We start from the raw sequence: 14,861 nt of genomic DNA on the forward strand, positions 1-14,861 counted from the left end.
TGATCAGATATGTCCCAATCGATTGACAGTAGCCATGGCAGATATCTATTAAAACCGAAGGCTCGGAGGAGAGCCGCAGTGACGTGCAGCGCACTGGGAGTTTACTTAGCCGAGCTGGGAAAGGGCCACTCGAGCTGCTGGTGCGGAATGTGGAAAGGCTTTTCTAGACAAACAGGGCTGGGAGTTGCAGAACTCAACTGGTGATGTGTGAAATCACAAACCTACTGATGCAGCTGCAGGAGTTCATACCGCTGCATTTTGTACAACGAAGAACTTGTAATACTCTTCAAATTATGGCTCCCTAATCGGGGGGATAATTCTCCAGAACAGGATCAGTTTACCAAATTTTGTTTCCCACCTAAAAAGTGAAAATAAAACAATAAAGAGGAAGTTTAACTTATTTTATTGATATAGGGATACGTAGAATAAACGTTTTCAGATTTTGCCTCTCGCAAAAGAAACTAGGACCTTGCCTGTTACCATAGTAACATAATAATAATAGTGCATGGATCCTTTATCTACCGACTGCGTCTGAAAAACCGTATGTCCCTCCCCCCACCCAATAAAATCTTTATTCTGTGGGCGAACGTAACAGTACTTGGTATGATTCAACGTCTGAAAATGACACTCCTGGAACCTTTTTGACCAACTTCACAAGTATCATGAAATGTTCAGTGCTTTTCACACTACTCCATGGAGCACGTGCACGAAAGGTCCTGCAATATCTGGCCCACCTTCGACCACACGTGGTGGGCTAATGGTTTTTGTGGTAAAAAAAAAAAAAACTTTGCCTATAGTCAGAGAAAAGAAAACCTAGGGTGATCAACGGGGGCGGGGGGATAACGGCGGGGGGCGTGACCTGTCTGTGAGAGCTGACATTTGAAATGATACAGCGGCCCAAACTCTCCACCTGCCTCGAGCCGGTTTAACACTTCCTCTGCCTTGGGGCAGTCGCTCGAGGGGGGGGGGGGGGGGGTCTATATTTGGTGCTCACCAGACCCTGGGCCTGCAGGTATTCACTATCCCGGTGCGGCTTTGGAAGCACGCACTCTAGCTCGGTAAATCCAAGTAAGCTATGAATGGTGCGGGGCCGCCGCGCATGCGCGCCGCTTCCGCCCCATCAGCGATAAGCAAGATTAACGCAGGCGGTGAGACAAGTGCTTCCCCCGCCGGTTACAGCACACGGGCCATTAATCCCAGATACTTACCAGCCCGGCGCTGCGGCGGCCACTTTGTCCTGGTTCACTGGCTTCAGACCCTTGTATTCCTCCACGGAATGGCTTTTAAACTCCTTATTAAGATCTCATAAATTCCTAGGAGGCAGCCTCTGAATTAATGCTCCAGCCCTGCTATACTGAGGGGAGAGCACACATCTGCCTTAACCGATGTGACGTCTGTAACTCACAGGCACCGAGGCGGACACCATGGGCAGAGGCCTGACGTCATGGCCTGTCCCTCTGTTGGTCACCAAGGCTAGCGGCTACCCACTAAATTCAAATTGGTCTGGAGTATTAAACATATGGAAGCCATTTTGTTTTAAAATTGAGGCATCTAGATCCGAGGAGGAAGACCGCGTGGGGGGCACAGGACTTTGCATCTGCGTGCCCTGCAAGCGCCACCACGGCCTGGTTAAAGCCTGCAACGTACAATGGCCCTACATACACAACACACCCCAAAAGCACCTCTTATCCCCCATTTTTACGGATAGTGTCGCCAGCAGGTCTTCACACAGGTCTCCTAAGCGGGCGAGATGGCTCAGTGACAGAACGCTGGCCGCTGATATCTGCAGTGATGAATCCTGGGCGGCCAACTCAACTGGACATTCGTTCCAAAGATACTTAATGAGAACCACTGAACCGGGTACGGGTAACATCTGGTATTTACACTGCGGATGCGCCACGAAAAATACAAGTGGTTTTTATGATTGGATTCAGAGGTGGCGGCCGGCCAATAGCGGATTAATATGATGATCCAATCCTTAGATGGTGAATCCACCTAGAATGGTGACTGTATGGCGCACTGCATCGAAGCCAATGTGACCAACGTAGAAGACGCCATCAAAGGACTAATGAACTGGCTGAACCCCGGCTGGTTCAGAGTACTGTGGAGTGTGCAAGGGTACACTTCAGTGTGCCAGTATGCCAGATGTGACCTCACAGGGTGGAAATACCTCCACAGAGTACCTTACACACATGCAATAAAGTCCTCTATCCGCATTCTCTACACACTTGGCCTGAAAGTGGAACTGGCCGTGAGAGCGTTGTACATCATGTGTATCAGCCCAATCTCCCATCATGGGAGACAACTCTGGACGAAGGAGATGCAGAGAATTTAACTGAACGGTCGCAGCTGCACTCCGTTGTGGATACCTCCTAGGACCAGGACATGAAAACTGAGGTCACACCTGTAGCACTGTGCCTGCCTGACCGCGCCTAGGAGGCAAACCTCAACTCAACGGTTACTAGAAAATGAGCCCTTTACTTTTGGAAAATGGTTTATGGATGCGAGTGAAAGGGATGCAGTTTCAGGATGTAGAATCGCATTGGTGCATCCTGATGAAAGATGAGGAAAATCCAAGGCAGTATCAATCAAACATTTGTAAAGCGCTGCTAGTCACGCGTGAGGGTATCCAGTCTCTTGGTTTCTGGTCTCAGTTGAAAAGCCAGGTTTTGAGTCTCTTTCTGAATTCTGCCAGCGAGGGGGGATGTCTGGACGTGGAGGGGTAGGCCGTTCCACGACTTGGTGGTGTGGTACAAGAAGGAACAGCCTCCACTGTGGCTTCGGCGGATGCAGGGTTTCTGCGCGAGGGCGAGGGAGGCGGAGCAAAGGTTTTTGGAAGGTTGGTGGAAGTTCATGCGGTGGTCGATGTATGCTGGTCCTAGGTTGTGGAGGGCTTTGTAGGCATGGGTCAACATCCTAAACTGGCAAGATGGCTAGGGTAATAACCCTAGATAATAAATCAATGGGATTATTTGTTCTCCTTCCGAGAAGTAAACTCCACTCTAATATTGGGATTACCAGTGGTGTAACGAAAGTTGAGGGGGGTGGGGGGGGGGGGGGGGGGTCTGCTGCCACGTACCCGGAGGGTCCCCACTCCAGATCTAATCCGAGCTCTTGGGCCAGAGTTTTGTGCTGTGGGGGCCCCCCTACAGCTCGGGGCCCCCCCGCATCGCAGGGGCTGCGGGGACCTGTGTTACGCCCCTGGGGATTACTGTTTTGATTTGAGCGCCCAGCCGTTGTTCACTTTGTTAAAACCTATGCATTAATAAAAAAATATATAGCTAATCATGGAATTCAATCACGATCTTGGATGCGATTTTTATAGAAGCAGCTTGTTGAGGCCGCCATGTTGGACATGCACTCTTCATCAGTTGGCGGCCATGTTGGTAAAGGGTATAAAGATGTACGGTTCCACTTTGCGGCATGTCATCTTGTGTGTTAATCTGTACCCACGTTCCCACATGTAGGCCAGAAAATCATACCCCACAAATGCTCCCCTTTAAGTCAGCCATTGAGAGAAATTTTTCATTACAAGTCTTCACGCCTTCAGCCTCTCCACCCACCATGTAAGCGAGAGGCAATACAAGGCATACTGTTGCCTGCGCTGTAAACTCCTGTCAGCCGATAACACTCATATATTTTTAGAATGTCCAAAGATTCTCGAATATTGGCAAGAGATTTTTGACTTCCTGGGGAAAGTTTTAACAACTACCATTATATGCTCTCCGAGGTTAGTTTTTTTTGGCCTACCACCCGGTTATAACGTTAATAATTATTCCACACAATTTATATTCTATGTGATGGTTATAGCTAGGAGAGAGATTTGCAAAGAATGGAAGTCAACAACCCCCCCCAGGTTGACTGACTGCTTACGAAATATTATAGAAGTCAGCAAGATGGATATGGCGTGCCAAGCAGAGAATACGGATAATGTGTGGTCGGAATTGGTGGCCTGGCTGTCGACATAATGGTCCGATGATTATGCCAGAGGTTTGTTTTGATCCGGTCCTCCCCAGCCCTGAGGTATTTCATCATAGGCCAGGGGAGTGGGACAAGGAAACAGCCTACCTCTGGGCGACCCCTATTGCCACGCATTGAGTCCAGGGCGGTATCAATAGACAATGTGAAAGGCATATGGGATTTCCATCTAGAGTATAGACTGGCGGCTTATATGACGACAAAAAAAAAAAAAAAAAAAAAAAAAAAGATATGCAGAGGAAACTCTGGACCAAACTTAAGGATTTTGTGCGCGTTTCCAAATATCTGTGCAGTCATTTTAAGGGAAATTGGCAAAGCACTGCAGAGGATGTAAAAAAAAAAAAAAAAAAAAAAAAAAAAAAGGCGGAAATGCCACTTTTTGTTGAAGGAAAAATTGTCGCTGTTTTACAACTCCAAAAGAAAATTTCTGAGCGCCAGTCTGCTTTTGAAAATGATCTTTCTGTTGCTTCATAGAACTGATCAGCAATATTGAACACTGTACATACTGAACTCTTTTCTAGAGAGTGTGCCAGTTAGTGCAGCACATAGGGTGATTTTATTGGCATCTAGGCATTAAGTAGGTAACATAAAGTAAGGGTAACAGGGCAAACTTGTGACGCATTCTACAAACATTGTGCATGCTGTGCAGTTCAAAAAGATTTGAAGTTTCCCACCTCCAGGAAGCTGGTGACAACCTTCTGAGATACTGACCATTCAGCGGACAACATTATGGTACTTGGGTCAGGCGGTCTGAGACCGTGAAGCAACATAAGGCCTAATATCCAAGGCTTTTATGCGCTAGGCTGGGGAATAACGAAGTGCCATCCACAGGTTCTCACCCTGTCCACGCGGAAAAGCTCTGCTTCCCTGGGGCTGCAGCGCTCATATCCGGGGCAAGAGATACTAGAGTACCAATAGGGTCACACTTGGAGCGCTGCGCCTCGTGTTGCAGCCCTCTTCTGCAGACATTTTATTGTACAGTATTGCAATTGCATTTTATGTGGTTCTAAAGTAATCTCTGCATTCCTGTGTCCAGCTGTGGAATCCTCATGTGAACAACTGTATGCTTTTCTAGAAGCCTCATCTAGATTTCTGCATGTGGTTCTAGAGGACACCTGGGGACCTGATCTGGAGCACTTGTAAGCAGTTGTAAGCAGTTCTAGAGGCCACATCTGGGCCACTGTGTCCTGATCTTGAGAGATGTGGAATGCTTCATGTTCTGGAGGTGACATCTGGAGCATTGCGCTAAATTCCGGAGCAATGCTACAGTTCTGTAGGCCCCTTTGGAGTAATGCATGCAGATCTGGAAACCACTTCCGGAGCACAGTGCCAGTGCCCTGGGCCCCATCTCCGGAAGGAAAAGAGTGCAGACAGTTCAGAACAAAACGACCAGGTTTTTGCATTCGTTAAATTATAATCCAGCTTTAAGAATCAAAACATGTTTACTCTGGAGGAGAGGAGGGGAGGGGCAGTGGTGAAATCAGATGAGCCAGCACCAAACGGGAGTCTCAGAAAAGAACTCCTAAATCAAGTAGTCCAGGAATGACAGTGGTGTTGGGAAAAGGTTCACCAGCAACATCTCGAGCTTAATTTGTGAAAAGTGAACTGCCAGGGCTCTTCTCGGAAGGCCACTGCAGCATGCACCACACATGGCCGCTGCCAATTACAGTCCCAACTTGACACCTAACCACAGCACTCACAAGTGCGACAATTCAGACTATTTCAGGCTATGCCACGCTTTAATAATGGCTTGAGAGGCTGGTATTATTGGACTTAATAAACACGGTTGTTGTGCTCAGTTCAAAATTAAACAGACAGCGCCACCATGTGCAGACCGTCACTAGAGCCGGTGCTGACAATTCGGCAGCAGTGCCGAGCACCAGAAACCACCGGCTCACATTAAGCACAGATCTCAAAATATTTTGTTTCAAGCCAATGGCAGTGGGTGCACAAAACAACCACCAGCAGATGAGGTACAAATGAAAGTAGTAAATTAATACAAATAAATTGTCCGGATCAGATGGTGGGGAGCAACAGTACAAAGCAAGCGAGGGTAAAACTGGGAGTCATGCACGTTCTGAGCACGCTGGGCAGGACTAGGAGCAACTCTCGGTTCCTGCTTCTGACATAGCAGGTACTATCGCTGCACAGCTGCTCTCTTGAGCACATAGTGACCAAAAGTAAAGCGCCCAACACTCTTCTTTTTTAGCTAAATCTCGTTATACGATCAGTCAGCACTGACATGGCCGCCGCAGGGTTCCACAGACTCCAGCCCTGGAGAAAAATGTAAATGCACCTTTTGCTAGAAATTCAATAAGAGTGTTTGAATGGAATTGTTCAAGAGAAGACTATAAATCCAACAATACCAAACACAAGTCAAGAGAGGCGGGGCTCTCCACCTGGCCCACAGCCAATCCCAGGCCTCACAGCAGCTTTTAGCCAACCCCCTTCCAGCTCAGATACAGTGTCTCATCGGGTGAGCCCCTATCATGATCCTCAATGGATATTAAGATGGCTTTCACTCTGTTTACATTAATTTAGGTTCCTTTTCTGTTCAGAAAGAGCCCAGTCATTTCCCAGATCTTTCCTTTCTCTTGCTGGAGGAGCGCAACTTTCAAATCTTCCTCAGTGGTGGGAAGAAAGGAGCAGAATCAGGTGAACGCAAGTTTATCGCACACCTTGATGAACAAAACCTGACCCAGGATGCTCAGGGCGCGTGACAGAGCATCTTGTGCGTCACCTGCAGACGTGGTCATGGAGTGACATAAGGAATTTCTAATTGGACCTTAGACAGAGGTAGATTATAAATAGAAACTTGACCTTTGATGTAAGATAAGGAGTTTCTAGCTCATCCGGGTCTCTCACTAAATACGGTTCTTGAGGACGATGGCTGTCTCGCTATGGAGAATACACCATTCATAGGCCAAGCCTGGGATCTTGTGGAATCATGTGCCTGACGCGGCCACTTCCGCCTTCATTTCCTGTGTCAAAGTTCCAATCCCTGCCACAAGATGGCAGAAGAGGGAATGTCATCTAAAGAGGGGGCTACACATGTTGCTGAGGAACCTGTCGTGTACATAGGGTTTCGAGCGGCATGAAGTCTTGGATTTTAGTGGGGACAGGGTGTTGTTGGGGGAGCTCGAGGCAGAGGGAGGGAAGCTGTGGCCTGTAGCGCCATCGACCGGAGTGATTTCTTGCATTTAAAGAGGCATAGCCTGAAACCCAAGTCATCTAGCAGAACAGGATTAAAATGGTTTAGATAGAACATACCTATCTACATAATGTGTTCACCAGACAAGTATGTTTTCTAGGGCTTCCTACTCGTAACTACTGACAGTAGTCATCTATTGCCCCTAGGCTTCAGGCAGCTCTAGAGAAGGACAATTGGTAAATGAGAAATACTCTACATGCACGGATCACCACAACCACCAGCACGCAAGATTGTTAAACCGATCCTACAATTAAGTCTGTCCAGCCGCACTCTTTAAGAAGAGGGTTAAAATGCCTCGCTGTGTTTGCCTATGGCTGTGGAGGAAGAACTGCTCTGTGTTAAGTTCACTGTTGCGGCTTGGAGTGCCCACTTGTTTGATGTTCGGTGTTAGGTGTTGCGTCCCTCCACGCTCGGTCACGAGGCACGGCGGGCTGAGTGGACAATCCTTTGCGTACTTCCACAGTTCTGCAATCCTTCCACTGATCAGGCAGCGTTGTGGTAGCTGCGCCCATTGCGCTCCCCAGTGTGCTTTGTCTCCGTCTGTGAACAGACACGTCCCTGGCCTCTTCTACACTGTGGATCTAAGGCACGAGCTGCTTGGCAGCCATATTGGAAACAAAAGTGTTTTGTTGTGGGGGCAGCCATTTTGGACTGAACCACTTGCTCCACTTTTTGATCTTGTGTGTGAATCTTCACCCTATGTGCCATTTGACTTTCCGGCACGCCGTGTTGGGATGGAAGGTCCACTTATGTCCACTTCACTCTACAGCAGCTCAGTGCTCATGGCACTAAAATACACGTGCCAATTCAACCCAGACCCCCCCCCCCCCATATATATATATATATATATATTACTCGTCCTCCATCGACTATGACAATGCACCTGTTAAAGGCTTCATTTATTCTGCACAACGGAACAGTCGAGCGCACCTTGTTCAAATCTGTAACATGAGTGATGTACTTCCTGTCTTGGGCATGTGATTTTTACCAGAAGAGCCAAATTGCTTAAAACATATCCTTACAAAACAAAGATTCAAAAAGCGGATTCATAGCCGAGGAAGCAGTTTTCCCCAGACTGGAGTCTCTTGGTAAGTGGATAGGGTTCCCTGCTGGCCCACACGGTTCTTCCGCGAGCCATCAGCTAGGGACGGTTGTTTCAGATGCAGACCTGGAAGGGACACTCAGTGTGAAGCTTGTATCTGCCGCTTACCTTCAGCGCCAATGGACACCAGTTTGACCCCTTTGCTGGCGATGAAGTCCAGAGCCTTGTTCACGTTGGAGATCTTGTGGACTCGCATCTTGCCCCGTTCAGGCTTGGCCAGACGTTCACCTGGGCAAAGAGATGAAGAGAGTGGGGGCATACATCATTGGGTACTGCGTATGGGCAACAAAGTGTCATGGGAGGGACAAAAGAAATCATACGCCATTTCTGAACAAAATAAGTATAGAGAGCCAGTCTAGAACAATTCTTTAATTCCAGAGTGCCGTTCTATTGTCTTCGCCTCTCGTCTTTGATACAGTGCAAATTGCGCATCGCAGATTTATTTTGTAATTGACGTCAAACTTGGTTTTTCTTTTTTTAAACATTCCCACGCTTTATATTTTCGGATGACATGAATTGAAGCTTGCATTTTCCTGGGCAGCTGACATCAGAGCCCCTTTAAGTGACCCACAAGGGGGCTAATCTAGGAGCTCCTGTAATTTCCAACGCAAGGTTCTTGCCATGCCAGCCCAGAGATCAGGGACGCGTGACAGCTCCGTCACAGAGGGCACCATGGCTTCTGTCCCAGGCTTTCCTTTCACAAAACAATATAATCAGACAATTTCGGCTCATTAGTCAAAAGAAAGGAACAAATTCTACATCTAGCATAAGTTTGTGAAAGGAAAGTCCATATCGTGAATGTAACCGAACCGAACCCGATCGAACATTAGCCTAACATCATATACTGAGCCCGACCTAAAATGCAACCTCCTTTTTACATGTATAATTTTACAATGTGTCTCTCTATTTTGGGATGTAGGTTTTCTGGCGATTGGGGGTTTAGTTTTAATTAAAATAAATATTAATAACTGATTAATCTACTACTTATGTTAATTATTAGCTAGATTGTTTTCATTTAACATGTTTAACTTTTCCAAAGTTACTGAATAATAATGTTATTTCATGTTTAAAGTATAGAGAATATTTATAAAAATGTTATTGCAGATATTGGAGTAAATTTAAGTGTTGTGTTTTAATATTACATTATAATTACCTGAAAAGTAACATTTATATTGTATAAATAATTTTGGGCAATTTATTTTCCTCCCCATTATTAAAATATATTTTATTCTTTTATATGTGTATGTTTAATGGGGATTAGTAGAAAACATTGAAAATGTTTTTTTATAAATAGAAAAAGTAAATTTCTGATGTATTGATAAATTCTTCTAAATCATTTTAATAACTTATCACGTCGACAATGTATGTATTTCCCCAGAATGTTTGCAGGTAAATAATGTACTTGATTTCTTTTTGCTTATTTTTTAAGGAATTTGTATTAAATGTATGTTTCTACATCCTGTAAACGTTTGAGTGCTTTCTCTCTATATCTATATATATAGTACTTCTTTTTCTATTGAGATGTGTTTAAAAGCTCTACCACCTCTCTCCTCACTGCCCCTCCCTCCCTCATTGGGAAGATTTAAAATAATTAGTAACTTTGAACAAAATTTCAGGACAGATTTTCGCATCAAACATTGCTGATATAATCTAATACGAATGTAACCGTATTAGCATTTATCTAATCTTTACTCTCTCAGACTTGCAGTTTTAAAGCAATGGATGATGTTATAATCCCAAACTCAAAGGTGGCCACTGCAATGACCAGGACAGGATGAAAGGCTGGTAGGCCCTAATGGCATGTAATGGGGCATCAGCGTAGGAGGCCTCAGCGAAAGGAAGGCGTTCAACCGTCTGAGCTTCCTCAAGGTCTTGGGGATCTCAACAGCCACAGGTTCACTGATCAACGCCTGGCAGGACTGGACACCAAAACTGAGTGTTGTAGCGGAAAAATGGCACCGCTGGTGTGTGACTGCTAAAGTCAATGGAGCCATCCAGACTGGCCAAGGTGTGAGATTAACATCCAGCGAGTGAGACTCCAGGATTGCATTGTGTGCAGAGTCTGGCTGCCAAGCTCTGGGGGTGCATCCTTAAGTGTGACTGTCACTCAGCACTGGGTACCTCCTGTGAGGTGTGGTGTCTCTGTGAAAAACGCATTTTTCCTGATTAATCTGAACATCAGTTCTTCCATTGTGTATTCGCCGAGATAGTGAAATCACAAACTTTGGTGCCTTTCTATGTGTTTCAAGTCAGCACAAACAGACTTGTTTTTGTTCGTATCTTCTCCACAACTGGTGTTAACGTACCTGCTCTTTGCCCGCATAGGGCTTAGCAGTGCCCACTTGTTTATATTGCGTTTGTTCGATTGTCAATGTATGAGAAGGGACAAGCAATGTCCATGTGTAATGTTTACACTGGTTTGTTCTATTGTCTGTCTATGTAGGCGAAGGAACTAGCAATGCCCACTTGTAATGTTTTCATATTCGTTTGTACGATGGCCCGTCAGGAACAAGCCACACCCTTCTTACCTAATCAGGGACTGCTCCTGCTATAATATTTTGCACATCCTAAGCCCGTGCCACCTGTATAAATTACCTCGTAGATCTGTGTACGATGTCCACTCTTGTCATGGCCATCCTAGCGCTGCGATTATGTGCACCCGCGCTAACATTATTAAATAGGAGTTACTTTGGTAGACCCACCTCCCACTGCTGGCTTCTTTTTTTGTGCACCCGCGCTAACATTATTAAACAGGAGTTACTTTATAAGACCCATCTCCGACTGATGGCTTCTTTTTTTGTGCACCCGCGCTAACATTATTAAACAGGAGTTACTTTGGTAGACCCACCTCCCACTGCTGGCTTCTTTTTTTGTGCACCTGCGCTAACATTATTAAACAGGAGTTACTTTATAAGACCCATCTCCGACTGATGGCTTCTTTTTTTGAGCACCCGCGCTAACATTATTAAACAGGAGTTACTTTGGTAGACCCACCTCCCACTGCTGGCTTCTTTTTCTGTGCACCCGCGCTAACATTATTAAACAGGAGTTACTTTGGTAGACCCACCTCCCACTGCTGGCTTCTTTTTTTGTGCACCCGCGCTAACATTATTAAACAGGAGTTACTTTGGTAGACCCACCTCCCACTGCTGGCTTCTTTTTTTGTGCACCCGCGCTAACATTATTAAACAGGAGTTACTTTGGTAGACCCACCTCCCACTGCTGGCTTCTTTTTTTGTGCACCCGCGCTAACATTATTAAACAGGAGTTACTTTATAAGACCCATCTCCGACTGATGGCTTCTTTTTTTGTGCACCCGCGCTAACATTATTAAACAGGAGTTACTTTGGTAGACCCACCTCCCACTGCTGGCTTCTTTTTTTGTGCACCCGCACTAACATTATTAAACAGGAGTTACTTTATAAGACCCATCTCCGACTGATGGCTTCTTTTTTTGTGCACCCGCGCTAACATTATTAAACAGGAGTTACTTTGGTAGACCCACCTCCCACTGCTGGCTTCTTTTTTTGTGCACCCGCACTAACATTATTAAACAGGAGTTACTTTATAAGACCCATCTCCGACTGATGGCTTCTTTTTTTGTGCACCCGCGCTAACATTATTAAATAGGAGTTACTTTGGTAGACCCACCTCCCACTGATGGCTTCTTTTTTTGTGCACCCGCGCTAACATTATTAAACAGGAGTTACTTTGGTAGACCCACCTCCCACTGCTGGCTTCTTTTTTTGTGCACCCGCGCTAACATTATTAAACAGGAGTTACTTTATAAGACCCATCTCCGACTGATGGCTTCTTTTTTTGTGCACCCGCGCTAACATTATTAAACAGGAGTTACTTTGGTAGACCCACCTCCCACTGCTGGCTTCTTTTTTTGTGCACCCGCACTAACATTATTAAACAGGAGTTACTTTATAAGACCCATCTCCGACTGATGGCTTCTTTTTTTGTGCACCCGCGCTAACATTATTAAACAGGAGTTACTTTGGTAGACCCACCTCCCACTGCTGGCTTCTTTTTTTGTGCACCCGCACTAACATTATTAAACAGGAGTTACTTTATAAGACCCATCTCCGACTGATGGCTTCTTTTTTTGTGCACCCGCGCTAACATTATTAAATAGGAGTTACTTTGGTAGACCCACCTCCCACTGATGGCTTCTTTTTTTGTGCACCCGCGCTAACATTATTAAACAGGAGTTACTTTGGTAGACCCATCTCCGACTGATGGCTTCTTTTTTTGTGCACCCACGCTAACATTATTAAACAGGAGTTACTTTGGTAGACCCACTTCCCACTGCTGGCTTCTTTTTTTGTGCACCCACGCTAACATTATTAAACAGGAGTTACTTTATAAGACCCATCTCCGACTGATGGCTTCTTTTTTTGTGCACCCGCGCTAACATTATTAAACAGGAGTTACTTTGGTAGACCCACCTCCCACTGCTGGCTTCTTTTTTTGTGCACCCGCGCTAACATTATTAAACAGGAGTTACTTTGGTAGACCCACCTCCCACTGCTGGCTTCTTTTTTTGTGCACCCGCGCTAACATTATTAAACAGGAGTTACTTTGGTAGACCCACCTCCCACTGCTGGCTTCTTTTTTTGTGCACCCGCGCTAACATTATTAAACAGGAGTTACTTTATAAGACCCATCTCCGAGTGATGGCTTCTTTTTTTGTGCACCCGCGCTAACATTATTAAACAGGAGTTACTTTGGTAGACCCACCTCCGACTGCTGGCTTCTTTTTTTGGTAAAGTGGAGACTAAAGGAATTCGATTTCCACATCTCGGGGAACAAATGCAGCCACTCCAGGAATCGGTCTGGCCACATGATTACAACACAGTTTCTAATCCTGATGTGTCCACTCGCCTCTTCATCCTTCTGGTGTCGATAAAATGACCTGTTATTTAGCCCCAAGAGGTGAAGGTGCGTTTTACAAATAGACCTGTAATGTACTTTGCAGGACCACTGTGGTTCATTCAATAAATTCTACAATTTGCACACTAATTTTACCTCTTGAACCTTTACCTCACACTGCCCGGCTTGGAGTTCTTACCAAAGATGTATGTTTGGTAAAAGCTTAAGATTTTTAAGTATAATGGTTATGGATAGACTTTACTTTATTTTTAAGATTTTAGGTTTATTTCAATGCTTCCAGCCTAGAGTTATTTGAAGAATATACAGAAGCTGCGTTTGTGATGGTTTACCGACTGCAGTGGCTTTTTTCCCCACATTCTTAGATTTTGAAATTTACTTTTAAACTTTACTGTTGTTTTTAAAGGTTTCTATTTTTAAATCTCTGTTTAATTAAACTGTCTGACCCTACATGTTGCTTTTAATTGTGTTCATCTGGGCTGCTTCCTTCATTGTGCCCCCAGCACGGCCTGGGAGCAGGACTTCTGCCCTGGGCCTGCTAGGAAACTCTGGGAATGGAAAAGTTTGAGCAACTGCGCCTCTTTGAACTGGATTGCTCCACCCTCACTGGGGGATGACCATGAGCCCTGCTTGCTTATCCTATAGGGAGGGGGCTAGTAAGCTCTAGGAACCAAACACGTGCCAGACTTTCAACGAGAGCCATACACGTTACATTTGCATAAAATGTATCAACACTGAATTCATTTGCATAATATTTATTTGGTAACCCTTACACCCTGGCGTAGATCCGGCTCTCCTGGACCTACTTTGGACAGACGTTGATAAAGCAACCCTCCAGTTACTGAAAGCAGCCCTAGAAGCTCACACTACAACTACCAGCATGCACTGGCTTTGTAAAATGAAAGTGCAGGTATAGTATAGGATAACAGTGTCCTTGAGATGTTGAAAGCCGTTGACATAGGATACAGTTAATAGGATATGACAGAAGCATGGTAAGAAGCAGTGATTAGTCGTCGGAGAGAGGGGAAGTGACGTAAGCAGCAAGGCTCACCTGAAATGACCTCGAGCAGCAGCATGAGTTTGAGGCCATCCCGGAAGTCTTCCTCGATGTTGTCAATCTGCGTGCCAGCCTTCCGCAGGTGGGAGTTACACCAGGCCGTGAAGGTCTGCAGGAGGAGAGGGGGATAGGTTAGACACCGAACAATGAAGGGCCCCCCAAAAGCATCCCCTCATTAGAGGTCCCCATAACACCACCACAGCTGGCACACTGGCATACAGAGGGAGGTGCGATCCACTGACACTACTTGGTAGGCAGGCCCCAAGATGACACCAATCGGCACGCAAGTCTGGTAGCTCAGATGGCTAATGCACCCACAGTAAGGATCTGTGTTCGACATGGTCACAGGTTTGAATCCTGACAGGTCTACTAAGCCCTTCATCATGCTTAGGCCGATAAAATCATTACCGCTGAGTAGGGTAGCAATAAACAGCTGTTATTGCAGTGCCAAGAAACTGCTCTGGGTGACCGCCGCGCTACAAGTATGTTACATCAATGTACCATGATTTACGATCCCTCACTGTGATCTGGTGATCTGAGGTGGCCTATTGCCATCTGACCACAAGCAAAGATGACAAACCTGCTTGGCACGAGTACATGGAGGGAAGGGGGGGGGG

General features: G+C 45.7%; 1 protein-coding gene across 4 annotated transcripts in view; it reads right to left on the minus strand.

Annotated features, from left to right (window-relative positions):
• The window catches only part of ACTN1 (actinin alpha 1), a 252,285-nt gene that overhangs the window by 94,211 nt on the left and 143,213 nt on the right, over positions 1-14,861 (minus strand). For all 4 annotated transcript variants that reach the window (XM_085627295.1, XM_085627296.1, XM_085627294.1 and 1 more), the window contains exons 2-3: positions 14,239-14,353; positions 8,400-8,519 (exon numbers count right to left, since the gene is read on the minus strand). In XM_085627295.1, the coding sequence (XP_085483421.1) occupies positions 8,400-8,519; positions 14,239-14,353 (235 nt within the window). The remainder of the gene's footprint in view (positions 1-8,399; positions 8,520-14,238; positions 14,354-14,861) is intronic.

This window comes from Triturus cristatus, chromosome 9, assembly GCF_964204655.1.
Source record: "Triturus cristatus chromosome 9, aTriCri1.1, whole genome shotgun sequence".
NCBI classification, from domain to species: domain Eukaryota; kingdom Metazoa; phylum Chordata; class Amphibia; order Caudata; family Salamandridae; genus Triturus; species Triturus cristatus.